Source organism: Nycticebus coucang, chromosome 3 (genome assembly GCF_027406575.1).
Source record: "Nycticebus coucang isolate mNycCou1 chromosome 3, mNycCou1.pri, whole genome shotgun sequence".
NCBI classification, from domain to species: domain Eukaryota; kingdom Metazoa; phylum Chordata; class Mammalia; order Primates; family Lorisidae; genus Nycticebus; species Nycticebus coucang.
Genome location: NC_069782.1, coordinates 68,605,910 through 68,633,549, shown reverse-complemented (window position 1 = coordinate 68,633,549; position 27,640 = coordinate 68,605,910). Strand labels below are relative to the sequence as shown.

Below are 27,640 nucleotides of genomic sequence, written 5' to 3'. Positions count from 1 at the left end.
ATTTTCCTGCTGTTTTTCTCATGGTTAGATCTGAGTTGTAATTTTTTTTTTTTGATCTTCCCTTATTTTTAAGAGTGTAAAGAATCCTGGGCATAGTGGCTCATGCCTGTTAATCCCAGAGGCCAAGGCAGGAGGATTGCTTGAGGCTAGGAGTCTGAGACCAGTCTGGGTAATAATGAGAGCTTATCTCTACAAAAAAAAAAAAAAAAAGAAAGAAAGAAACTAGGCAGGCATGGTGGTGCACATATGTAGTCCCAGCTACTTGCGAGGCTGAGGCAGGAGGATAACATGAACCCAGGAGTGTGAGGTTGCTGTGAGCTATGATGAGGCCATTGCCTAAACTCGACCAGCTTAAGAGACAGAACCAGACCCTGTCTCAAGAAAGAAAAAGAGAGGAAAAGAAAAAGAAAAGAGTGTAAAGTGTTTCTAAATCCCCTCCCCCCCGGTTTGAGAACTATTGTGTTATTTACTTATTATTTTGTGTAATAGAGCAAGAAGGCTGTCATCTTCCCTGCTGAATCTCCAGCCCATAGCCCAGCCTGCTGCACAGTAAATATTTGTGCTATGGATGACTGGAAATGTTAGGAGCTCGGGGGCAGCTACAGGCTCAGGGAAGGATGCAGAGCCATCCAAGCATAGCCAGTGACTGAAGTGGGAGTGAGGAGGTTGCAAGGAGGTTTTACCAGTGTCGCCCAGGGGACCCTGACATCTAGAGCAAGGGTACAACTGTCGCCATACATTGGAATTACTTGGGGGGCATTAAAATGCACTGATGCCTGGGTCCTACTCCTAGGTACATTGATGTCCTTGGTCTAGGGTGTGGCTCAGGTATCAGGATTTTTAAAAACTCTCCTAGTGAGCCTTAAGACACAGCTAAGTTTGAGAATCACCTATCTAGGAGTTGTTGTCAAGGAGCAGAGCGAGGGCTATGTGTATAAAGGGTCAGAATCGGGGCAGCTGCCTCCTGGCTGAGTGAGCTTGGGCAAGTTACTGAACCTCTCTGTCCCCTCATCTGCAAATAGAGGAAGCGATTACTTCATAAGGGTGTGTGGGTTAAATATAAGTAAAAGAGCCTTCCTGGTTTAGGAGACTGCCACCAATAATTATTCAAAAACAACAACAATAACAGTAACAGCTGCATTGTGTGCTGAGTTGTTAACTCACACGCCAGGCTTTTCCATCAGGTTTTTAAATGGCGTTAGTTCTCAGGAGAGGTGGAAGATGTTGGAAGCAACCTACTCAGTGCCATTTGAGAGGAAAAACTGACATTGCCTGGTGTAGTCTGAAGACAGCAAAGAATAATATTAATTACAATACGTGTACGAACAGCAATTATTCATTTCCCGTTTGCCCAATGCTCCACGCTGCACGGAGCGTTTTTTTCACGCTCATCCACTTTACTTTTCCCAGCTTTAATTTTCTATAGGGTCGGCCAGGTCATCTCCCTTGTTTAGAGGAAGAGGCCAGTCTCAGAGAGGGACAGGGGATGGCCCAGAGGCACACAGCAGCCAGGTGGCCAAGGCTGGAAGCTGCGCCTGAAAGGAGGTGCAGGAGCGGAGCCCTCGCCATGGCTGTTGTCACCAGGATGCTCGCGCCCGCGCCGTCCCCAGAACTCGCCAAGGATGTAAGGTGCAGGCCCGGAGGTGCCACGGCCTGGTCCCGGCGCTCCAGGGGGGACGCTCCGTCCTCCGAAGGCTCGGGAGGGGGCGCGGGGCGGGTGCTTGGAGGCGCGGTTCCGACAGGGGGCGGAGGCTGGGCGCGCACAGGCCACTCACCCCCGCTCACCGCCCTCCCCGAACGCGCGGTCCCCCTTCCCAGGCGCCGCAGCCTAACCCGGGCTGGGCGCCGGGGAGGCGGGGGGCATCCCGGAGGGGATCCCGCCCCTCCCCCCGGCCGCCCGGCGCCCCCCCACACACGTGAGCGCTGGGCCGGCCAGGATCCCGCAGGCCACACAGCGCATCCCGGCTCCGCGCCGGTGCCTCCGCGGTCTGGTCCCCGCGCTAGCGCTTCACAGTCCCTGGCGGGTCCCCGCGGCCCCGGCCGGGCGCTTCGCCGGGCTCCGGCTCCTACATTCGGACTCAGCGCGCAGGCCGAGGCGCGGGCAGGCCGCCCCCGCCGCACTCAAAGCTGGTGAGTTGGGACTCTGCGCTGCGACTCGCCTGGAGCTGGGGCCCTAAGATTCGGGAAAGGAGGCGATCTGAGGCGCGCTTGGCTCATCCTGGGGTCAGACGGTTGGGGCGCCCCCTGCACCCAGGTACCCCCACCTCTCGGCTGCCCTTTTTTTCAGCTCCTTGCCCCTTACCGTCGCCGCCACGTTTCTCCCGGTCACCCTGGTGAGTTTCCTATCGCCTCAGCCCCAAGTCCCCTGCCCATCTCGTGGCCTCGGCTCACGGACCTGTTGGAACAGCTGCGCCTGATGCCTTGTTCATTTACGGGACTCGACTCCCTTCCCTACCAAGTCCAGGTGTGGCTAAGTCTGCAGGGAGTCTGAGTATGGAGTGTGTGTGTGTGTGTCTGAATTTATGCCTGGCGTTGCCTTCCTGAAGAGTTGTGTGAAGATGAATGTTTCAACGTGGGGATGAATTTGAAAGTCTGAAGTTGTGCATTTGGTGCTCTAAGTTGTGTGTACGTGTATGTGTGTAGGAATTATATGACTGTCACAGGCGTGGAGTTTCATTTAAGACGGGAAAATAAACAGGGGGCTGTAAATGTGTATGTGCGGTTGTGTGTCTGAAGGTGTACGCGAATGTCTGGTGTGTGTCGGAGTCGCAAGACTGCATGCGTGGAGTTGCATTTCTGAAGGGGGGTGTGCGGTTGTGTGTCTGAACAGTTTGTGTGACTGTGTGTCTGTGCAGGGTTGTGGATGTGTCAGTCGCACACAAGAGGCGTGAGAGGTTGTGTGTTCCCCTATGTGTGTGTGATGTACGTGATCTCCAGCCTGTCTTTCCCTCTCCTCACTCACTCCTCTGGCTAGAATAGCACTGAGATAAAGACGTGGTAAAGAGGGAATTCTCAATTTGCTCACTGTATCTTTCTTTTTTCCCAGTTGCTCTGAGGGGCAGCTGGCAAATCTCATCACATCTAAGGTCTGGTGGTTGGGGACACCAGGTGGGAGACTTGTCTTTGAATTCTTCACCCTGCAGGGACTGGGATGCTAGAACCATTTCCAGGGCAAGAAGCCTGAGAGGCAGGGCCTGGTACCAAGAAAGACTAGAACAGAAAGAGCCCAGGGTAAGGAAAGAATTCCCCCGTATCCGTGAGCAATCCAGAAAGGCCCAAACGCAGGTCTCATTTGAAGTCTATTTTTAAAAAAACTAATGTTATTTTTAATGGATGGATCACAATGGCACATATTTACAAATAATGCAAGACAGTACTGAGAAAGGTTGATAGGAAGACATTCTCCCACTATAGCAGTTTTTCTGTTCTTGATTATGTGTGTGTTGGGTTTCTGCTTCTTAACAACCACAGTAGACATCTATTTCCAGGTCACCAGATGCTGTTCTAAGTGCCATAGGTGCTTCTGTAGGCTGGGGGTTGGCAAATTTTCTCAGTAAAGAGCCAGAGGGTAGATATTTGCAGCTTTGGGGCTCATTAATCTCTGTTTCAACCATTCGACTCAGCCTTTGTAGTTCCAAAGCAGGTACATCATAGACAATACATCATGAATCAGCATGGCTGTGTGTCAATAAAACTTTATTTACAAAAACAAGCACGAAGCGAGGCCAGATCTGGCCTGAAGGCCATGGTGTGTCTTGTAAGGAAAAACTCCCTTAGTCTAGATCTCAGCTGAATGATCACTCTTGGGTCCCACAGGCAACTTCCTCCAACTGTTTGGTGAAGTGAGGGAAGGCTTATGTTTCCTGTCTGGGAATTTGTCACAGCAAGGTGAGAACAGCATCATGGTTTTAAGAGACTGGTCTATTTGGAACAGGATCCCAACTGGGGATGAATTCACATTGGGAGCCAGGGCTTAGACTTGGGGAAAGCATAGCCTGAAAAGTCAAGGCAAATGCCCCATCCCTTGGATATGGGGGGAGCAGAGAGGGCGAGGAAGATGGTGATCCCACAAAAGTAGCTGCTTGGCCAGTAGCAGCAACAAACAAACAAACAAGATGTCCAGGCACCTACATACTGGTGCAACTGAGACCTCCAAGAGACTCCAGGCCTGGATAGACTCAGGTGCTGGGGGTGAGCCTGGGGGTGGGGGATGGAGTGATGAAAGGTACCAGGGAGCTGTGATCTCCTAGAACAGTGGTTCTCAACCTTCCTAATGCTGTGGCCCTTTAATCCAGACCCACAGGTTGGGAACCACTGTTCTGGAAGATAGCTGTGGGAAGTGAACAAATTCTCATTATAGGTGTGAACATCCCAGGCAAACCAAATAGTTACAGAGTGCAGGACAGGAAATAATATTTAATGTCTTCCTTTGGTTCATAGAGAGTTTTTTTCTAAGAGTCAGATAAGTTTGGTGTGTTGGTGGAGAAATAGCACATTTAACAGGGAGAACTGAAAAGAATTTAAGATAAGGATTGTTTGCAAAGATACGAGCTTACGAGCACGGAGGGAACAGGGATGGGACCCAGGCAGAGCTGTGGTTATACCAGAGGATTGTCTCAAGGGAGCTGTGGACTGGCAGAGGGACCTGGGAGAATAAATGCTTCATCCATCTCTTCCCACCCTTCATTCTCCTACTGCCCTTTCCACTTGCCAGGTTGAAGGGAGGGGAGAGAGTCTGAGAGCGGATTTAGAAAGACAAACAGATTCTCAGGATGCCTGGATTAGGGTCACTGCTACCTTTTTGGGTACAAGATCTGTGTAGGTCAGGCTGGTTTTAGGAAAGGAGTCCCAGTGCCCCAGAGCCCACAATACTATTAGAGACTCATAGAAGTGTTTTCATTCTTTTTATTTTTGGGTTAGCATGTAAAAATTGTACATATTTATAAGTTATAGACTGATATTTTGGTACATGTATACAGCATGTAATGATCAAATCAGGGCAATTAACATATCCATTTCCTCAAATATTTACCATTCTTTGTGTTGTGACAGTTCAAATCCTCTCACCTGGCTACACAGGTATAGTAAATTATACTTAACCATGTTCACCCTACAATGCAGCAGAACATCTGAACTTCTCCTATCTAGCTATAATTTTATTTTTTACTTACTTTTATCTTTTTGAGACTGGGTCTCTCTATGTCACCCAGGCTGGTGTGCTGTGGTGCAATCATAACTTACTGTAATCTCCAAGTCCTGGGCTCAAGCGTGCTTGGTACTGTAATCTCCAAGTCCTGGGCTCAAGCGTGCTTGGCCTCTCAAAGTGCTGGGATTCTCCCAAAGTGCTCGGATTCACCAGGTCTCTACTGTAATTTTGTATCCCTTAATCAACCTCTCTCCGTCCTCCCCCCCAACCCACCTGCCAGCCTCTCATACTCACCATTCTACTACTTCCATGATGTTTCCATCTCTTTTAAATTCAGGGGGGAAAAATGAACTGTTAGGTGAAAGAAAATGTTTTAATGTGTAATATTAATATATCCATTTTAAAAATTGAGGTGAAATTCACATAACACAAAATCAACCATTCAAAAGCATACAATTCAGTGGCATTTAGTACTTTGACAATGTGCAACCATCACCTCTATCTAGTTCCAGAATAATATAGAGTCCAGAAAGTTGTTCCTAAAGTCACCATACATAGGGAAAATGGGAAATTGTAGCTAACAGTATCTTTATGTCCAAAATATTCATTACAAAATTTTACAAAGAAGTGGCCAGCACAAAGAGAACATTTTGGAAATATTTTGTAAAATTTTGAGGGGCTTCTTTTGGGATATTCTCTATTTATCTTTATACTAATGCAGTTACAAAATATTTCACTATCTACATTCTTTTTTAATGGAGGATAAGATCCATGTCAGGAAAAGTTCCTCAAGTCCGTGAAGTCATAGTTTCTAAGCTTCTCTATACATGTAAGGTGCTTCGTTGGTAAATGGATGGAAAGGTTTTTATTTCTATGTTTTTTATTTAATGTTGATGAAAAATATAACTAACATTTCAAATAGTGCTCTGAAGTTTTCATTTGAGATACCTTTTTTTTTTTTAGAAAAGTAAATGATAATACACAGATGTGGTCAAATGTAAAGCAGAGAAACAAAAGCCTGAAGTTTTGCCTGCTACCCCAGAGGGACTTGTGAACATCACTCTGGGGTCAAGAATTGTCACCCTTTCTTTCCCAAATGACTCCCACCATCCCTGTAACTCATCTTGCCATTTAAGCAGAGCAAGTGCATTTATTGCGCACCTGCTGTTTGCCAAGCACCTGCTGATTTTGTCCTTATGGAAAAGTTCCAGGACTGACATCACACTGCATTAATTTTGGGGACTTGCTCCAAGGTGCTTGGTCTAGGGTTTTGCATAGAGTTGGCACTTAGCAAAGGCTTGTTAGTTTGGTTAGAGTTGGAGCAACCCTCAACCTCCTGTGATGATCTCAGTGAAATAAGAAAAACGTCAAAGGCTCCAATTAGTTTGCGGTTTTCTGCCCTGCTCTTCCCAGCCCTCTCCAGGAGTAATTCAGGAGACTTTGACCCTTTCCTGCCAGGACGTGACCTTGAACTCTGGACAGCGTCTCAGGTGTCCTAGCACAGGCACATCCCACCAGACTGTCCCCTTCCCTGCCTTCTGAGTTTCCTCCAGTGCCCACCGTTTTTTCCCCACCCTTCCCCCTCTGAGCGCGCCAGCCTTCTTTCCTGTCCTTCACCAGACCCAGGCTTCTCTGTCCCCCGCAGATAGACGATGAGCAGCCATGGCAACAGCCTGTTCCTACGGGAGAGTGGCCAGCGCCTGGGCCGGGTGGGCTGCCTGCAGCGGCTGCAGGAGAGTCTCCAGCAGAGAGCGCTGCGCACGCGCCTGCGACTGCAAACCATGACCCGCGAGCACGTGCTGCGAGTCCTGCGCCGGAATGCCTTCATCCTCCTAACCGTCAGCGCTGTGGTCATCGGTGAGCTCTGCCCCGAGGGCGGGGATTCTGCGAAATTCCCGGCCCGCTCCCCCACGTATGCGCTTCACTTGCCATTCCCACCTGCACACAAGTGTCTCCCTAAACCCCTCTCCAGCGCCCCAGGGACACATTCAGGCAGATGGCTACACACACGTGCAAACACATCTGTTATTGCATACAATGTTACGTGTATATTGATGTGTACAAACACACTTTACATATGTTCACACACGCATAAGCATGAACATATTTTCATGAACGCACAGAATAGACAGGCGCAAACATGTAAACTCACGTACATACTTGCACACACGCACACCTGCACATATATTCTTCCGAGCACACATCCATGCACCTATGACCTTAACTACACTTATACCCCCATGTTTGAAAATAGTGACGTACATACAAATCACGCCTATAGACACAGCTGGGAACAGTCACATGTATGGCTGACATATACAGGCACACTACGTGCTCTCAAGTGAACACACACTGTCCCATGTGCGTGCATATGTACACACTAAGGGGTGCAGACATTTATACATCTATGCACATATCAATATGGTATCCCATAAATTCATATATTTTTATAGTGTACATGTGTACCAATGCATGCACAAAATACACACATTTGTAGAATGTTCTTTTCTTTCTTTCACTCTGTCCCTCACACACTCTTCTGGGGATGGATGGCCCCTGCCTGGGGCTCAGTGACCCAGACTTTCTTCCATGGACCCCTCCTTTTGGCCGTAGGGGTCAGCCTGGCCTTTGCCCTGCGCCCATATCAGCTCACCTACCGCCAGATCAAGTACTTCTCTTTTCCTGGAGAGCTTCTCATGAGGATGCTGCAGATGCTGGTGCTGCCTCTCATTGTCTCCAGCCTGGTCACAGGTGAGAGAGCCCAGGCTAGTGTTGGCTTCCAAGAGTCATCCAGAGCCCCAGTTTGAACACAGAGCTAAGGCAGTACCCCTTCTCTAACTCAGCACCTCAAACATGCAGCCTACATCTTAACTAGAGTCTTTGGCCAATGCCCAGGTCGCAATCAGACTCAGTTTCCAGACCCCATGTGATTTACACCACTTATCTCAGTAAGCTTCTTGTTCTTTTCCTTGGAGGTAAAATGTCAGCCTGCAAGAAGGATAGGTATCATCCAGAGGTGAAAGACGGGCTTGGAGGGGCAGCCAGGAAAGGTAGCTGGTGTGGATGGGCCACAGGGTGGTTATGGATGAAGGTGTGGACTGTGAGCGAAATGGAGGTGTGAGGATGGGGAGTGGAGGTGGGATGGGAATATGATTGGTTTATTCAGGGGTCTGAAAACTGTTTCTCTAGAGCAGCAGTTCTCAATCTGGGGGTCACAATCCACAGGAACTGTATTAAAGGGCTGCGGCATTAGGAAGGTGGAGAACCACGGCTCTAGAGGGCTAGATGGTGAATGTTTTCAGCTTTGGGGGCCATATGGTATCTATTGCAACTCTGTTGACTCTTGAACAACAAAATGGGCTTTAGTGTTTATGTTGAAACTCCCTTCATGCAATTGAAAATCCATATATAACTGTTGACTCTCCAAAAACTTTACTACTAATAGCCTATTGTTTACTGGAAGCCTCACTGATAACATAAACGGTTGGTTAACTCATATTTTGTATGCTATATGTATTATACATTGTGTTTTTACAATAAAACAAGCTAGATAAGCCAGGCGTGGTGGCTCACACCTGTAATCCCAGCACTCTGGGAGGCTGAGGCAGATGGATTGCTTGAGCTCAGGAGTTTGAGACCAACCTGAGGGAGAGTGAGACCCCGTCTCTGAAAAAAATAGCCGGGCGTTGTGGCAGGCACCTGTAGTCCCCGCTACATGGGAGGCTGAGACAAGAAAATCACTTGAGCTCAAGAGTTTGAGGTTGCTGTGAGCTGTGACGACACAACACTCTCCCCAGGGATTGGTCTCGCTATCTCGGGTGGCAGAGGTGGAAGAAAATCCATGTATAACTGGATCTAAGCAGTTCAAACCTGTATTTTTCAAGGGTCAATTGTATTCATTTCTGCTGTTGTAGCACAAAAGCAGCCACAGACAATATGTGAACAGCTGGGGCTGGTTGTGTTCCAATAAAACTTTATTTACAAGCAATAGGCAGTGGTCAGGATTTAGCACCTGGGTGTGGTTTGTCAATCCCTGGTTATGGGGATGGGATTGAAGAAAAAGGGATGAAAGAATGGTTTCTTCAGTTTGGTTTCCTAAAAGCAGAGCCTAAGATGGGGATATTTGCGCAGATGGTTTATTAAGGGATATCTCTCAAGAGAAACTCACGAGAAAGTGAGGGTAGCAGAATACAATAGGGAAATCAGTGAAGCAAGGATGCAGGTTCAGAAAAAGGCTGGCATCTCGGCCTGAGCCCACAGAGTCTGGAGCGTGAATGGCACCACAGAATTGTCTCCCAACCTCTGTCCTATCCTGGGTCAAAGCAGCTGGCATTTTAAATCCCTTACTAGTCAATCAACAGCATTGTGACTCCCCCAGGGCCTTGCTAGGTGAGGCAGGAGAAGGAGGCAGGCTCATTGTTAGCAGCCCATCCTCGAGACAGCTGAAGGATAAATATACTGGCCTGGTGAGGGGTGTCTGGGTGGAGCACTGGCGATATGTACTGTAATGAGTGTACACTGAAGTGCACTGGAGGGGGTGGATAGCAGGTGATGAATGGAGTTAAAGTACAAAATAGGGGTCAAAGGAGGATGGGGTGGAGGTTGAAAAGGGTGGCTTGTCGTAGGGGGAAGGTAATAATATTGTCAGCAGAGTGCTGCTTGGGGTAGAGGATGGGGGTGCTGTAGAAAGATGGTGGTGTGGATGAATAGATGATGTGTGGGTAGGAGAAGGGAATGCGTGGTGTAATGGTTGTCGAGCTGGGGAGGGTGGAATGGATGGATGGGAGAGTGGGTGGTGGGGCGTGATGGGGCTGTACCCTCTGTCCTCCAGGTATGGCATCTCTGGACAACAAGGCCACGGGGCGGATGGGGATGCGTGCAGCTGTGTACTACATGGTGACCACCATCATCGCAGTCTTCATCGGCATCCTTATGGTCACCATCATCCACCCTGGGAAGGGCTCCAAGGAGGGGCTGCACCGAGAGGGCCGGATCGAGACCATCCCCACAGCTGATGCCTTCATGGACCTGATCAGGTGAATTCTTTCTCATTGCAGTGGGATTTCCAGCTCGACATGCAACAACCCATGCTCAAGAACAGACTAAAAGAACAGGCTGACCCAGCCTGAAAAAGGCAACATCCAATGGTACCAAACTTCTGCCATGGAGCCTTGCACATATCCTCCAACAGCTTCTACTCCTAAGATAAGGTCTTTTGACCCTTAGACTGGAGAGGGTATAGCTGTTGCTGGAGCATCTTGGGATGGGGTCAAAACAGCTGGTATTTACCTGGTGTTCCTAAGCTCCAATGGAGGGTGGATGATTCTCTTAGAGTGGAAGATTTTGCTGGCCAGAAACAAGGCTAGCCCTGTTTTCTCACTCTTTTGCGCCAGACTAGAGTGCTCTGGCATCAACTTAGCTCACAGCAACCTCAAACTCCTGGGCTCAGGCTATCCTCCTGTCTCAGCCTACTGAGTACTTGGGACTACAAGCGCCTGCCACCATGCTCAGCTAAATTTTCTATTTTTAGTAGAGATGGGATATCATTCTTGTTCAGGCTGTTCTCAAACTCTCCAGCTCAAGCAATCCTCCCACCTCAACCTCCCAGAGTGGTAGGATTACAGGTGTGAGCCATTGCACCCTGCGGCTTTGTGGTTTTTTGAGGTATTACTGGGACATGTGTTTGAATTGAAGTCCTCGGGGTAATATAGGACTTCTGGTAGGGTGTTCACATGGATCTGGTTTTGAGGTCCATTTGCATTTCTTAGCAGCTGTATGGTTCTGGGTAACTTACCTAAACTCTGTGTGCTTTGGTATCTTTCTGTATAAAATAGGTATGGTAATAGCACTCATTTCTAGGGTTATGTAATTTTAAATCAGATGATATAGTAAGGTATGCATGTGCTCAGTACATGATATGTTGGCTGCTCTTAGTATTGTTTTTATTACTATTATTGTCCTAGACTATTCCCTTCTAAAGTCTAACAACTTTCCTTTCTCTGATGTTTTTTTGCAGAAATATGTTTCCACCCAATCTTGTGGAGGCCTGCTTCAAACAGGTCAGGGGGAAGTACACAGTTGGTTGAAGCAAGCGTGGAGGGGGAGGGGCTTGTGTTGAGGGGATGGCCTGATGGGAAGTGGTGGGAGGAGCCTGACAAAGCAATGGGCGGGGGCTTGTGCAGGAGTCTAGAATGTATTTCCCACTGGTGTGATGATCAAGGAAGGGCTGGAGAGAAGGACTTAGACCATGAGCTGCCTGGATATGGGACTAGACAAGGCCTCAAGGCTGGGGTAGATTCCAGATCTTCTGACCACAGATGATGGAGGAGGGATGCCCTCAAATCTGGCTGGATGTTGCCTAGGGAGCTTGTGAAAATGCAGACTTCAGACTCATTTTTTGATGCATTTCTTGTTCACTCCTTCAATTATTCTTTTTAAACCATTATTTTTATTTATAAAAAGTTATTTTTTAATTGATAAAAGTTATATATATGTATGGGGTATGACATGATGTTTTGAAATATGTCTGCATTGTGGAATGGCTCAATGGAGCTTGTTAATCTATTACATTACATACTGATTTTTTTTTTTTTTTGTGGCAAGAGCCCAATCTGTCCTCTTGGTGATTTTCAAGTACACAATACATTGTTATTAACTATAGCATTGAACATTGTACAATAGATTTCTTGAATTTATCCCTCTTGGCTGGATGAAATTTTGTGTCCTTTGACCAACATTTCCCCCTTCATCCCCAGCCCTTGGTAACCTCTGTTTTACTCTTTGTTTCTATGAGTTTTGACTTTTTAACATCCACATATAAGTGAGACATGTGGTATTTATCTTTCTGTGCTTGACTTATTTTACTTAGCACAAGGTCCTCTGCCCTTATTCGTGTTGTCACAAATTACATGGTTTTCTTCTTTTAAAAAGCTGAACAGTATTCCATTATGTTATGTTATCTTATTCATTTATTTATTTATTTTCACAATAGAGTCTCACTCTGTTGCCTGGGCTAGAGTGCAGTGGCATCATCATAGCTCACTGTAGCCTCAGACTTCTGGGCTCAAGTGATCCTTCTGCCTCAGTCTCCCAGTGGCTGGGAGTATAGGCACCTGCCACCATACCTGGCTAATTCTTCTTTGTCTTTTTCTTTTTTCTTTCTTTTTTTTTGTGTGTGTGTATATGGAGTCTTGCTCTTGCTCAGCTGCTCTCAAACTCCTAGCCTCAAGTGATAGTCCTGCCTTGGCCTCTTAAAGTGTCAAGATTATAGGCATGAACCTGTGCTCAGTCAACATTTTATCTGTACGGCTATTGATGGACACTTAGGTTGCTCCCCTCTCTTGGCTGTTGTGAATAGTGCTATAATGAACATGAGAGTGCAAATATCTTCTGGACATACTGATTTTCTTTTCTTTTCTTTCTTTCTTTTTTTGAGACAGAGTCTCACTATGTCACCCTTGGTAGAGTGCTGTGGCATCACAGCTCACAGCAACCTCAAACTCTTGGGCTTAAACAATACTCTTGCCTCAGCCTTCCAAGTAGCTGGGACTATAGGCACCCGCCACAATGACTGGCTATATTGTTCTTTTTGTTGTAGTTGTCATTGTTGTTTAGCAGGCCCAGGCCAGGTTTGAACCCACCAGCCCTGGTGTATGTGGCCAGTGCCCTAACCACTGAGCTATGGGCTCTGAGCCTGATTTATTTTCTTTGGATATATACCCAGTAGTGGGATTCCTGGGTCCTCTGGTAGTTCTATTTTTAATTTTTTGACAAACCTCAAGCTGTTTTCCATAATGACTTCATTCATTGACTCATTCTTCTTTGCATTGGTCAAATTATCCATTTACTCATCCATTTGTTCATTCAGATTTGCTGAATAAAACTTTCCAGGCATGGGAACCAGGAATTGATGTTTTTTAAGGAATTTCTCCAGATGTGCCCTCTGAACCAAGTTTGGGATCAATCTCTCTCTGTTTCAGTTCAAGACGCAGTACAGCACAAGGGTGGTAACCAGGACCATCGTGAGGACTGAGAATGGGTCTGAGCTGGGAACCTCCATGCCTCCTCCATTCTCTATGGAGAACGGAACCAGCTTCCTGGAAAATGTCACTCGGGCGTTGGGCACCTTGCAAGAGGTGCTAAGCTTTGAGGAGACTGTGCCTGTACCTGGCTCAGCCAATGGCATTAATGCCCTTGGCCTTGTGGTTTTCTCTGTGGCCTTTGGGCTGGTCATCGGTGGCATGAAACACAAGGGCCGGGTCCTGAGGGATTTCTTCGACAGCCTCAATGAGGCTATTATGAGGCTGGTGGGCATCATCATCTGGTGAGTGCTGGGCTGTGCCAACATGAATGTAAAGCCAGGGCTGGGAAGTCAGGCTGCAGAGAAGCTGCTGACGGACTTGGACACTTTTGGTTAATTCATACATAATTTATGTATTGGTTAATTACTAACTCATTCATTCATTGTCTTTCTTCAATGATTTCACTCATTCACACCTTTCTTCATCTGTTCATCCATTCATTCTTCTGTGCATTTAATCATCTATATTTATTCTTCCTTGCATTGGCTCACCCATTTTCTTATTCATTTGTTCATACTTGTATGCATTGGTTAATTCTCTCACCAACTCACTAACTTGCTCATTCCTTCATACCTTTCTGCAATGATTTATTCACGTGTTTACTTCCTTGTTCATGTTCCTTCCCTTGTTCTTCTATGCATTGATCAAATCATTCATTCACTCATTTATTCATCTCTACTCATTCTTCTATGCATTGGCTCATTTACTTGCTCATTATCCATTTATTCATTCTCTTAAAAAAATTATTTTTTAGTTGACAAAGTTTTTTTTTTTTGTTTTTTTTAAGAGACAAAAAGTCTCACTTTGTTGCCCTTAGTAGAGTGCCATGGCATCACAGCTCACAGCAACCTCCAGCTCTTGGGCTTAGGCGAGTCTCTTGCCTCAGCCTCCCAAGTAGCTGTGACTAGAAACCACCCCAGCAGTTGGGCCGGGGCTGGGTTTTAACCCGCCACCTTCAGAATATGGGACTGGTGCCCTGCCCACTGAACCACAGGCACTGCCTGACAAAGTTTTATAAATATGTGTATATATATGTATCATAAAATATGATGTTTTGAAATATATATACATTGGGGAATGGCTAATTTGAGCTAATTAACACATGCCTTGCCACACGTACTTATTTTTTGTGGGAGAACACTTAAAAATCCACTTTGAGTGATTGTCATGTGTATAATACATGGCTTTTAACTATAGTCACTATGTTGTACAATAGGTCACTTGAACTTAATCCTTCTATTTAACCGAAACGTATTCCTTCTAATTAACTGACTTTGATTAAAATCTTTCCAACCTCCTTGCCCCCATCCCTGCTTCCCAACCCCTGGTAATCACCATTCTACTCTCTGCTTCTCTGAGTTCAACTTTTTTAAGATTCCACATACAACTGAGATTATGCAATATTTGTGTTTCTATGCCTGGTTTATTTCACTAAGCATAATGTCCTCCAGGATCATCCATGTTGTCACAAATGACAGACATTTATTCACTTTTCTATACATTGGTTAATTCATTGACCAACTCACTAACTTATTCATTCATTCATACCTTTCTGCAATGATTTATTTACTCTATTCACTCCCTCATTTATCTCTTCATTCACTTGTTTATTTGTTCTCATTCTTCTGTGCATTAATTCACTCATTTTCTTATTCATCTATTCTTTTATGCATTATTTAATTCATTCATTTATACATTAATTTACTCAATTTATTCATAAACTCATCCATGTATTAGTTAAAACATTGACTGACTCATTTATTTATTTACTTAAGCTGTTTATTCATTGAGATTCATTCTTTACCCACTCACTCATTTATGCATTTGTTATTCTCTCATTGACTTAAATATTCATTCATTCATTCATTCATCCATTCATTTATTCATTCCCTCAACCACTCACTCATGTCATTCATTCCCTCAACCACTCACTGTCTCATTCGGTAATCATTTATCCACTTGCTAATTATTCCTTAATTGATGCATTCATCTATTCATTCATTCTATACATTTCTTAATTCCTTAAAGATTCCTTCACTCATTTAGCAGGCATTTTCCCAGGCTGACTTTGTCTTGAGCTCTGGAATACAGAGATATATTATTGCATTCATTCCTCAAGGAGCTCACAAAGTGTTGGAGAAGACAGACAGGGTGATTGACACTATAGTAAAGGGACACTTAGAAAGTGTTGGGGAATTGGAAAAGCGAGTGGTGAATGGAGGGATATGCAGTGAATGGTGCCTGAGAAGGTGAGGAGGTAGTTATGGGAAAGGTCACTTCTCCTCTGGACCTTGACAGGTGAGTAGGAATCCAATTGGACCGTGACAGGGAGAGGTACTTCAAGTAGAGGGAAGAGAACATGCAAAGCTTGAAAGTACCTGAGTCATTTAGACAGTGGTGGAGAGTTCAGGAAGGTAAGAGCTTAAGGTAAACTAGAAGTTGTGGTGGGAGATGTTAACAAGGCTACCTGATCACAAATGGTGGAAGACTTTGTATATCATCCTAAATAAGTTGAAAATTATATAAGGGACTTGAGGCCAAGTTGAGAGCTTGGAAAATCATGTGAGAAGACTAAAAATAGGGGTACCTAACAAGGATAAGCAGAGGATTAACAATGAGTATTGAAGGCTCTGCTGAGCTGGGAACCATGAATTTATAGAGATGTCATTGGGTTAAATGTCTAGATGTGATGTGCCAGCTGGCTGAGTGTAGAGGGCAAGAAGTCATGTACAGCTGATCCCGGGTTGAGGAAGTTTGCAAGGAGTGAAGCAGAAGGATGGAGGTCTGTTAAGAGGGGTTACCCAGAGTAAGTATAGAGGGAAGTCTAGAAATACTGACTTGGAGAAGACTCAGCAACCACTCACCAGGGCTAACCCTGAGCTCCCCCATCTTCAGATGTCACTGAAGAGGTTTCTGGCATCCTCATTCTGACCCAAGCTATTGCATCAACTTCTCAAGAGGACCCCACCTCCACCAATACACTCACCATGAACATGACCAATAGTAGAGACTTAGTTTCTAAAGAGGAGGGAGTAATAGTTGAAGCCTGGGGGTTGGTGGGTGACCATGCAGAAACTCATGGGATTGAGTGTTAGGCTAGTTTGGGGAGAAAGGAGGTGAGCCTCCCACACTCTTGCTTTTGTTTTCTCACGTTTCTTTCACTACCTGCTGGAGCCACAGTAATCACTGTGGTCCTTCAGCAGTTCTTCGCACATGCACACCACAGGGTCTTTGCGCTGCACATGTAAAGATTTCCCCCAGATAACATAGCATGTCATTATTCAGGCCTCAGATTAAATGTCACTGCTTCAGAGAAGCCGTCCCTGACCTTCCAGTCTGAAGCAGCCCCATCCAGTGACTCTCTTTTGCCATTCTCACCATTTGAAGTTTATAGCTAGAGTGTTTCTGTATGTATTTTTTGTTTTCCCCATTAGAATGTGTCTTAGTCTATATGAGCTGTTATAACAAAACTGCCATAGACCAAGTGGCTTAAACAACAAACCTTTATTTTTCGCAGTTCTGGAGGGTGGGAAATCCAAGATCAGAGCACCTACAGATTCCTTGTTTGGTGAGGGCCGTCTTCTGGTTCATGGAGGGTGTCTTCTTGCTGTGTCCTCACATGGTGGCAGGATCAAGGGAGCTCTCTGGGATCTCATTTATAAGGACACTAACCCCATTCATGAGGACTCCATCCATGTGACCTAATCACTTCCCAAGGAGCCTACCTCCTAACACCATGACATTGAGGTTTAGAATCTCAACATGTGTGTGAATTTTGAGGTAGACACAAACATTCAGCCATAGCAGAATGTAAGCACCAGAATGTAAGCAGAAGGTAAGGTACTCATTGAATGAATGCATACATATGTGATTTTGATAGGACACGTATTAACTCTCCTCCATATAAAATGGGAATGAGTATGCACATGCACTAATAGGAAAGAGAATAGGGGAGTAAAGGTTTCAAGTGTGGAACAAAGAATTGGGAGCAAGAAATGAGGGAAGTTTAGAAGGCCAGAGATAGGGACTATCTTGGCAGTGTCTAGGAAAGGGATCCTGAAGACGGTGATTATTTAGGAAAGGGAGGGAGGGTTTGAATGGGGGAGAGGATGAAGAAGAGACCTCATAAGGCAGTGATTTTCATCCAGTGTGTCGTGAAAATTTTTGAAGATCATTATTTTCAAAGGAAGTTTAAGGCACAATAAATATATTCTTTTTTTTTTTTTACTCTTTATTTTTTGATCAACATACTTGAAGTAGGCAGTGGAAATTTAATTACAAGTTCAAGTGTGCTGTGACATAAAAAAGATTACAAACCACTGTGGTAAGGTGGAACTGTAGGAACTTTCCTGCTGTTGGGGGTGAGCTGTGAGTGAGCTGGAGGAGGAGGCAGGCTGTGTTTGTGGGGCCCAGTGCTGTTTGTTAACATATGGCAAAGAGTGGGGTGGAGCAGGGTGCTGTATGGGGGGCACTGCCTGCCTCTAGGGCCCTATACGGGCAAAGCCATGGAGATGCTGGCTTCATACTTGCAGGGGAGGTTGAGAGGGAGACCTGACAGGCATATGGCTTGGCCAGGTATGCACCTGTGGGCATCCTGTTCCTGATTGCTGGGAAGATTCTGGAGATGGAAGACATGGCTGTCCTGGGAGGTCAGCTGGGCATGTACACCCTGACTGTCATCGTGGGCTTGTTCCTCCATGCTGGTGGCATCCTTCCTCTCATCTACTTCCTCGTCACTCACCGGAACCCCTTTCCCTTCATTGGGGGCATGCTGCAGGCCCTAATCACCGCCATGGGCACATCTTCCAGGTATGGCCTTGCTTCCTGCCACTGTACCTTCCCTGGGCTCACTCCTTGTTTTTCACGGGCTCCTACCATAGACACTTCTTCTGAGTTGTACAGTAATGTCAGGGGCCCTTGAGAGTCTCTCTAGGTGGGCTGGTCTTTGGCCTAGGCTGGCTTTTCTGGTCCTCTTTTCTACTTTCCTGTTTTTCCATTTTATATGGAGCAGAGAATGAGATGCCAATTTTGAGGTTAAGAGGAAGGTTCCAGAATGTCCTGTGAACTCAGTTATTTCCTAGTTCAGAAGATCTTACCCTCCCCTTGAGATGGCATCTGGGAGCTCTTTTGGCTTTATTCTCCCTTTTTTTCTTTGGTAGTTTCAGAAAGTTAATAAAAAGCCCCTCTTCCTGCATCATGCAAATTCAAAACAATTTGAAAAGTAACACAAGAGCCAAACAGATGGAGGAAAAATATTATTTTTAAATTGCCCATAATGCTGATTAGTGAACATGCCTTTTGGTCCAAATTTGCCAGACCAATGTTGTTGTATACCAGAATTAAACTCACCTGGTTACCACCAAGCTGGACACCCAAAGGCCAGCTCTGTGAGCTTGGGCTTTTCACCAAATTACATAAAGCTCACCAGACAGAGCACAAGTCTTCCAGGCAGGCTTCTCCCCAACGAGATGCCCACTTCTAATTTTTTTTGTGTGTGTGTGTGTGTGGTTTTTGGCCGGAGCTAGGCTTGAACCCGCCACCTCCGGCATATGGGACCGGCGCCCTACCCCTTTGAGCCACAGGTGCCACCCTGTCCCACTTCTACTAAACTTGCCAACCAATGAAGTCACTCTTCCACACTTGGGAAGTGGCAGGATGAAAGAGAGAGAGAGGATTAGCATAGCTGAGGCCACTCTCCATGCCAGGAATTAGGGTCCTCCATAACATCCCACTTTTAGCCCTAAGCTGTGGGAGGTCAGCAGACTGTTAGTCCTCTCCTTTCTGGGAGTGAACAGTTGGCGTGAACTAGTGGAATTAAACAAGTCTTGAAGTGAGATAAGAAATCTTCAGCCCGGGGAACCCCTATTGTTCTATTCTCCCTGTGTCCTGAGGAGTTCTCCCTTTCCCATGCACAATTAACCTCCGAAACGTTATACCACTGTCTGCCTCTGGCTTAACCCTCACCTGGTCATCTCGTTGTTGCCAAGCGGAACTTTGCTGCCTTGGCCCCGCCCGGCCACGCCTTGTTCTGGGCGCCACGCATGGCCACGCCCCACTCTCAGCCCAGCCTCTGGCCATGCCCCTCTCTAGCAAAGTCCACTTGCGAGCCACGCCCTGTTCTTGGACCCATTTTAAATGGAAGAGAGAACCAGATGCCAATTTTATGAGCCACGGGCTGTTCTCAGCCACACCCCACCCAGCTACGCCCTGTTGTCAGCCACACCCCACCCAGCCACGCCCTGCTCTCAGCCTCTGGGGCTCTCTCTCTACCCAAGCTCTGCAACACTGCCCATCACTTTCCGCTGCTTGGAGGAGGGCTTGGGTGTGGACCGCCGCATCACCAGGTTCGTGCTGCCTGTGGGTGCTACAGTCAACATGGATGGGACTGCCCTCTACGAGGCCCTGGCTGCCATCTTCATTGCTCAAGTCAACAACTACGAGCTCAACTTGGGCCAGATCACAACGATCAGGTGAGGTGGTTTGGGTGGGACCTCTACCAGGTGAGACCTAAGAGGCTGATCATCAGCTTGGCCAGTAGGGGGAGGAGGGAACCACAGCTGGAGTTCAAGGGAGCCCCTACAGGGGTCCTCAAACTCCGGCCCGCGGGCCACATGAAGCGGTGTGATTGTATTTGTTCCCGTTTTTTTTTTACTTCAAAATAAGATATGTGCAGTGTGCATAGGAATTTGTTCATAGTTTTTTTTTTTTAAACTATATTCCAACAGTCTGAGGGACAGTGAACTGGCCCCCTGTTTAAAAAGTTTGAGGACCTCTGACTGGGATGTTGGAAGGGGGATGTAGGAAGGCCTCAATGCCAGATGAGGTGAAAGGTGAGACTTCCCCGCCTGAAGCTCTCGGGAGCTGGAAAGATGTTCCAGTGGGTTCTCTCACATGCTATTGTGGGAGATCCCTTTGTCCAGAGTTTTCCAAAGTGTGGCTGGTGCATCGTAATAACCTGAGATTCTTCTTATAAATTTAGATTACTGGGTCCCATCATCCAGAAGTGCTAATTTAGTTATTATAAAACTAACAGCAAATGTTATCATCTCCTTCAGGTCTTTGCTGCAATGTGACCTTTTCAGGGAAGCCTTGTTTAGAATTATACATCTGGACTTTCTAAGGTTGTGCTGTTTCCCCCTATAGCACTAGCTGCCTTAGTGTTTATTTTACTCATTTATCTTGCTTATGGCCTGCTTCCCCCACTAGAAGGCAAGCTCTGTGTGGGCAAGGACTTTCTTCTTTGGGAATTTCTGCTAGGTGTCTAGCACATAGTAGATGTGTAATAGATATGTATTCAGAGAATGAATTTATTGAATGTTCTGTGACCATTCTTGTCCAAAGTGCCATTGTGCACACTCTGGATGAGATGGCCCTCATTTCCTGGGGGAATCCAAGGATCCAGGAAAGAATGACATAAAGATAATTTAAAAGGAACCCCTTTTTTTCTTTTGGGGGTGTCAGTCATTGCAATGATGACTTCTCATGGGAAACTTTGACATCACTGGGAGTAAGGAAGTTATCAAAAGGGGTAAAGATGGGAGAAGTTTTAAGTAGATCAGGGGACTGAGCATCAGTTCCATCTTCTTCCTGGCCATCTGTGGAAAGAGATTGGTGGGTAGCCAGCTTGAGATCCACCAAGTTAGTAGCATGTAGTGATTGGATGCCTGGGACTTCCTAGTTTGGACCTAATCTAAATTTAGCTCAAAGAAGTTTGAGTTGGCTTTTTAGATTCTGGTGGAATTAACTCATCTCATTCAGAGCATGCTGCATGCCTTCTGAGGGCACTCACAGATGACTGTTCATACTGGGACTAGAGTTAGGAGAAGATAGGATAGAGGTAATAGCACCCCTCCTTGAGGCTCAATTTTTTTTTAAGGAAGCCAAATTCAAATAGGATAAACTGAGGAGAAATTGGGTGACCTTTTAAAAAATGATTGAAAATTTTATTAGTAGCAATAACTGATTCCGATTAGCATTTATCACTTGTTAGTACTGTATTGTTTTTGTGGCTCAAACAACCCCACAAAGTGGGCCTATGTCTCCCATTCTAAAGATGAGAAAATGGAGGCTCTTGAGTTTATGCCCCAGGTCATACAACTCATGAATGGAGTCTATTCGACTCCAAAGGCCATTCCGTGTCCAGCAGTCTAAGCGTTGCTCAATCGCTGTTCTCATAGGGCCATCACCTGGGCTAAGTCTGTTCAGTGGCTCCATGTTCACAGTAATAGAATCTGGGAAGGGGCTTCAGAGGCCACCAGAAAGAGGCACTAACACCTTTCTTAGCTCACTGGCTTTAGAATCCTTCATGGCACACCACCCCAGGCAATCAGTGTTGATGCAGGAGATAAAATCTAGCCTGTCCCTGATCCAGTCTTTTCCCCTACAGCTTTAATGAGATATAACTGACAAATAAAACTTGTATATATTTAAGGTGTGCACCATGATGACTTAATATATGTATACATTGGGAAATGATTATCACAGTCAAGCTAATTAACATACCCATCACTTCACATAGTTCCCTTTTTTTTGTGGTGAGAATACTTAAGATCTACTCTCTTTGCAAATTCCAAAGTATACAATATAGTATTATTAACGACAGTCACCATGTTATACATTACATCCCCAGAACTTATTCATCTTAAAAATGAAACTTTGTGATCTTTGACTATGTTTTCCCATTTCACCTATCACGTCAGCACTGGGCAACCATCATTCTATTCTCTGCTTATAAGTTAACTTTTTTTAGATTCCATATGTAAGTGAGATCATACAGTACGTGTCTTTCTGTGTCTGGCTTATTCCATTAAACATAATGTCCTTCAGGTTTATCCATGTTGTTAACAGATGGCTGGATTTCCTTCTTTTAAAGGGATTAATAGTATTTCTTTGTGTATATGTGCCGCAGTTCCTCTATACATGCATCTGTCAAGGGACACTTAGGTTGCTTCCCTATCTTGGCCAAGGTTAATAATGCGTAGGACCATAGTTACCTCTTTGAGATATTGATTTTATTTCCTTTAGTCAAATACCCAGAAGTGGGATTACTTTGTCATATAGTAGTTTTACTTTTAATTTTTTGAGGAAATGCCATACTTTTTTTGTAATGGCTGTACAAATTTACCTTCTCACCAACAGTCTACAAGAGTTCCCTTTTCTCCACACCCTTGGCAATACTTATTATCTGTTGACTTTTTGATAGTGGCCATCCTAATAGGCGTGTGACCCTCTAACTCAGTGGTTCTCAACCTTCCTAATGCCATGACCCTTTAATACAATTCCTCATGTTGTAGTGACCCCCAACCCATAAAATTATTTTCGTTGCTACTTCATAACTGTCATTTTGCTACTGTTATGAATTGTAATGTAAATATCTGATATGCAGGATGGTCTTAGGTGACCCCTGTGAAAGGGTCGTTTGACCCCCAAAGGGGTCACGACCCACAGGTTGAGAACCACTGCTCTAACTGATGGTGGACCACTGTGTTCATTTTCCACCATGTGCTCTGTAGTTTCTCCTACCTCATATATATTAATATATATTCTTTTCATTTGCTCAGCACCATAGATGATTTTGCTTTTCTAGTCTATTTTTTTCTTTTCTCCTTTTCTCTCTTTTCTTCTCTTCTCTTCTTTTCTCTCTATTCCCTCCCTTCCTCCTTCCTTCATTCCCTCCCTCCCTCTCTCCCTCCTGGCATCAGCCCAGCTCACTGCAGCCTTCAATTCTTGGGCTCAAGTGATCCTTCTGCCTCAGCCTCTTGAGTAGCTAGGACTTCAGATGCATGCCACCACCCTGGCTAATTTTTTCTATTTGTGATAGAGACAGGGTCTCATTCTTGCCCAGGCTGGTCTTGAACTTCTGAGCTCAAGTGATCCTCCTGCCTTGGCCTTCCAGAGTGTGAGGATTACAAGCATGAGCCACTGCCACTGGCCAGTAGATGGTTTCTTTTGGCCCACCATTCAGAGTTCCATTTTCAGCTCTTGGACCTGCTGTATTGATGGCTTCCTTCTAGCACATGTGCATACAGGGAGCTCACTTTCCTGGTTCACGGCCATGCGCCTCTGCATCTCTCCAGGCTTCAGAGGCAGCTGGTTTCTTACCTAGTCTTGTATCTACTAAACGTATCATTGAACTGACTTCCAACCAGACGCTAGCAAAGGGTGAGGGGAACCACCACACCAGCCAAGGACCCTCAGTGTAAGTCACTTGGGGATTTGCTTTTTATTTGGGGGATAATTTAATTAATTAAATAATTCATTTCTTGCATATAGCATAGTCTTTGCTTTAAAAAAATTTTTTTTTATTATTGTATACATTGAAGGTGTACACCATGATGTTTTGATGTACCTAGTGAAAAGATGACAGCAGGTAAGTGGTTTAACACAGAGGAAACATCACATAGTTGTCTACCTTTTATTTTCCAGTAAGAGCACCACCTAAAACGTGCTTTCTTAGAAAATTGCTAGTGTACATCTCAATATTAACAACTGTGGTCTTCATGCGGGATTTTAGATCTCTAGACTTATTCGTTCTACATAATTACAATTTCACATCCTTTGAATATATCTCCTAATCCCACATTGCCTCTGGTCACCACCATTCTTTTCTCTATTTTTGTATATTTGACTTTTGTTTTTTATTTTTATTTTTTAGATTCTACGTATAAGAGAGCTCACGCAGTATTTTTCTTTAATGTGTCTGGCTCAGCTATATAATTTAAGATGTCTTGGGGAGCTGATCCCTTCCCTTCTGTGTGTTGTTTCCCTCTCTCTTCCTCATCTCCCCTTTCCCTCCCTCCCATGTTCTCTCTCCATGTGCAGCATCACAGCCACAGCGGCCAGTGTCGGGGCAGCTGGCATCCCCCAGGCAGGCCTGGTCACCATGGTCATTGTTCTCACATCGGTTGGGTTGCCCACTGAAGACATCACCCTCATCATAGCTGTGGATTGGTTCCTGTGAGTGTTCTTCAGGCTGGACCCTGGGATGTAGGGTGGGGAGGAGATATGCAACAGGGGCTTTACCCATCAGCCAGAAAAACTTCTCTTTCATCTGTCTCGTGAAAGAGAAGATCTGCCTTGCAAATGATTAATTTTTTTTTTTTTATTTTCTAGAGAGGAGTCTTGCTATTTTGCCTAGGCTTGTCTTGAACTCCTAAGATCTTCCTGCCTCAGTTTCCTGAGTAGATAGGACTATAGGCATATGCTACCATCCCTGGCTGCATATGCTTAAAAAGAAATTCTGTGGGAGACAGAGGGAGACCCTGTTTCAAATTTTTTTTTCTCAGCATTTAAAATTAGGAGGTTTATATTTTTAAAAAGTCTGGACTTTTTATCCCCATGTGGGAGGAGCCGTTAGCTGGGCCTGAGTCCCATGTGACTGTCTCCAGCCTGCCTTTATCAATGCCTCTACTGATTTAGGCCTGACCTGGTTTACTCACAGTGGTTACCTTCCTAGTTTTATATGATTTCAGCTCATGACTCTTAAATAGACTGTATCAGATGTTCAGTCTTTTTTTAAAACAGTCACACTGCTAAGATCAAATGTGAACATCTCAGAGCTGGTCCAACCTGAGTTCGTTAGGAGGAGAAACTGAGGAAAGAGAGGTAGAGAAAGCTGCTTCAGGTCATGGGCTCATGGATTGTACTGGAATATGAGCCCCGATTCTTTGGTGAGGGAGCTTCCCCCACCTCTGCCGTGCCCTTTCCCTTATAGAACTTTTCAGGCCTCCATTAACTGTTGCTTCTCTCTCCCCTCCACCAGTGACCGGCTTCGCACAATGACCAATGTGCTGGGGGACTCGATCGGGGCAGCTGTCATTGAGCATTTGTCGCAGCGGGAGCTGGAGCTGCAGGAGGCTGAGCTCACCCTCCCCAGCCTGGGGAAGCCCTACAAGTCACTCATGGCCCAAGAGAAGGGGGCGTCCAGGGGTCGGGGAGGCAACGAGAGTGCCATGTGAGAGGGCTCCCAGCCCTGCCACCCAGAAAGGAGGGAAGGGGGCTGGGAGAGGAGTCCTGGGGAGAATCTGATGCCCAAGTGACTGTGGGCTGAACATAACGTGTTTTGCTTAGCTTTTTTAGGGGGAGGAAACTGAAATAAAGGAGCAGGAATGAAAGGTATCCAAGGCCTCTGTTCATCTCTGAGCATATGGTGAGAACTTGAGGGAGGGCAGTGACCAAGGGAGAGTGGGAAAAGTTTCTCTTAGGTTTGGGGGAAGGGAAGCTTCATGTTTAACAAGAAGAGAGGTCAGGTTGTGCTCTTTATTTTCTCAGGAGTGATGGAACTGCAGAGGGTGAAGATAGAATTTTTTCATAATAAAACAATATCTGTAGTCTCTGTGTTAGGGGTCCCCCAAGACCATTTTCAGGTTCAGTGATTTACTAGGAACACTCACAAACCTTAGAAAAGCCGTCAAACTCACACGTACAGTTGACTGCATGGAAAGGTACAGATTAAAATCAGCAAAAGCAAAAAGTGCATGGGGCAGCGTCCGGGAGACACTAATTGTGAGTTTCTAAGCATTCACAACACACGTGAAGTATTGCCAACCAGGGAGGCTCACCTGGGTTTTAACTGGAGCTCCATCCCAGGCCTGGAGCACTTGCTGGCCTTCACTAATCAGCCTTCAGTCCCCTCAGAGAACAATTCACCATGGCCCATGTTGTTAGCACAGATGATCTGGCATGGCCCCTGGTCTATAGACATTCCTCTTAGGCTGGTTACTCCAAGGCCTCAGGTCATCCCCCAGGAGTCACTCCAGGGCCAGTCCCACGCAGTTAATGCTTTATCACATGTACTTCAAGGTTGGAAAAGGAGGAAGCAGATTCCCATGGGAACGGTAGCTAGGTCTTGTAGCCTCAACTCTTGATTCTTGAGACTGGATGGCCCTGTACCGTGGTGGTCTCAGGGTGTGTAATGTCTCTTTACTACACAAGGGTGGATCCTGGCCACTTTGTATTATATTTCTGCAGCCTCTTTAGTCAGGTGGGACATTATGGACTTGGAGAAAAAACAAGATAAGTAAGCAGATTCTAGCTAGATTCCATGACCTCTTTGTCCAAGAAATACAACATTAATATGTTGTAAATTAAATGAAGTTTCATGTGAGTTCCCAAAGGAGAGGGAAATCCAAGTGCAGGTGTGATCTGAAGCATTCCCCCACTCTTCTAGTTTTTTAAAAAAATTTTTATTTGAGACAGGCTCTTGCTCTATTTCCCAGGTTAGAATGTAGGGGCATCAACATAGCTCACAGCAACCTCAAATTCCTGGACTCCAGTGACCCTCCTGCTCTCAGGCTTCTGAGTAGCTGGAACTATAGGCATGTAGTCCCATTATATTTTAGAACACTATTTTTTTTCTGTTATTGGTAGAGATAGGGTCTCACTCTTCCTCAGGCTGGTCTGGAACTCCTGGCCTCCAGCGATGCTTCTGCCTTGGCCTTCCAGAATGCTAGGGTTACAAGTGTGAGGCAGTGTGCCCAGCCCATAAGTACTCACTTTTAATTTTAAAAAAGATTTCACCACCAGAGAATATGATAAATATTACTCTGGTGTGTGGATATTAACTAAAGGTAATGCATTGTATTTTACATCAGAAATAAAACATTTTTTTTAAACTTGTGAAATCTCAAATGTCATTCTGTAGAGTGAAAAAACTAAAAAAATTAAAAAGCATGAAAATACTCTGCTTAAAGATGAAATATCGTATTTTACATAAATGTTGAATCATACATATGTTCCTTTATTAAATCATCATTAAAGCAGGATAGAGATTTTTTAGAATAGAAGATCTGGCTTTCAAACTATAAGGGTTGCAATATAGTACACCCGTTTTCAGAAAGAAGCTTGTTACAGATGGGTGGCGCATAACAGATCATTTAAATCAAGCACTTAATTTTTCCCCTCAGAAGTGTAAGTTTCCATACATAAGTAGAGTTTCTCATCCTGAGCTTTTATGATATAAGTATGAGTTTTAAAGAGTCACTGGGAGTAAGGGAAATATAGCTCATTTGGGGGGGGGAATTGTGGATTGAAGTAATCTTTTCAGTTTCTTAAGTCTTTTGTAGCAAATAAAATAAGACAAATTAATCTATATTTGGCCACAGAGATAATCTGTTGTAAAATATGCAACCTTCCTTCTGGGTTCATTTTGAAAAGGGAAGATTGATATAAAATAGGTAAGACTAGTTGAACTTCCATTTGATCCTGCAATTTCATTTGTAGGCAGCTACCCATTTTACCACAAGGACATTTGCACCAGAATGTTTATGCAGCTCAATTCATAACTGCTAATATGTGGAAGGAACCTAAGTTCCCATCAATCCATGGATGGATTAACAAACTGTGGTATATGTATACCATGGAGTACTACTCAGCCTTAAGAAAAGATAAGAGACTTTACATCTTTTGTGTTTAC

The 27,640-nt window shown here is 45.1% G+C and overlaps 1 protein-coding gene across 2 annotated transcripts in view; it reads left to right on the top strand.

Annotated features, from left to right (window-relative positions):
- Positions 1-26,757, top strand: part of SLC1A6 (solute carrier family 1 member 6) — a 58,998-nt gene extending 32,241 nt beyond the window's left edge. Inside the window, exons 1-10 of one of the 2 annotated variants that reach the window (XM_053585711.1) lie at positions 1,785-2,130; positions 6,792-7,003; positions 7,760-7,897; positions 9,978-10,182; positions 11,163-11,205; positions 13,126-13,469; positions 17,803-18,036; positions 19,503-19,697; positions 24,049-24,183; positions 24,989-26,757. In XM_053585711.1, coding sequence (XP_053441686.1) covers positions 6,799-7,003; positions 7,760-7,897; positions 9,978-10,182; positions 11,163-11,205; positions 13,126-13,469; positions 17,803-18,036; positions 19,503-19,697; positions 24,049-24,183; positions 24,989-25,184 — 1,695 coding nt within the window. In that variant the 5' untranslated portion in view covers positions 1,785-2,130; positions 6,792-6,798 and the 3' untranslated portion in view covers positions 25,185-26,757. Of the gene's footprint in view, positions 1-1,784; positions 2,131-6,791; positions 7,004-7,759; positions 7,898-9,977; positions 10,183-11,162; positions 11,206-13,125; positions 13,470-17,802; positions 18,037-19,502; positions 19,698-24,048; positions 24,184-24,988 lie in introns of those variants that run through there. The other variant, XM_053585712.1, reaches the window with a different exon arrangement.
- Positions 26,758-27,640: the final 883 nt, after the last annotated feature.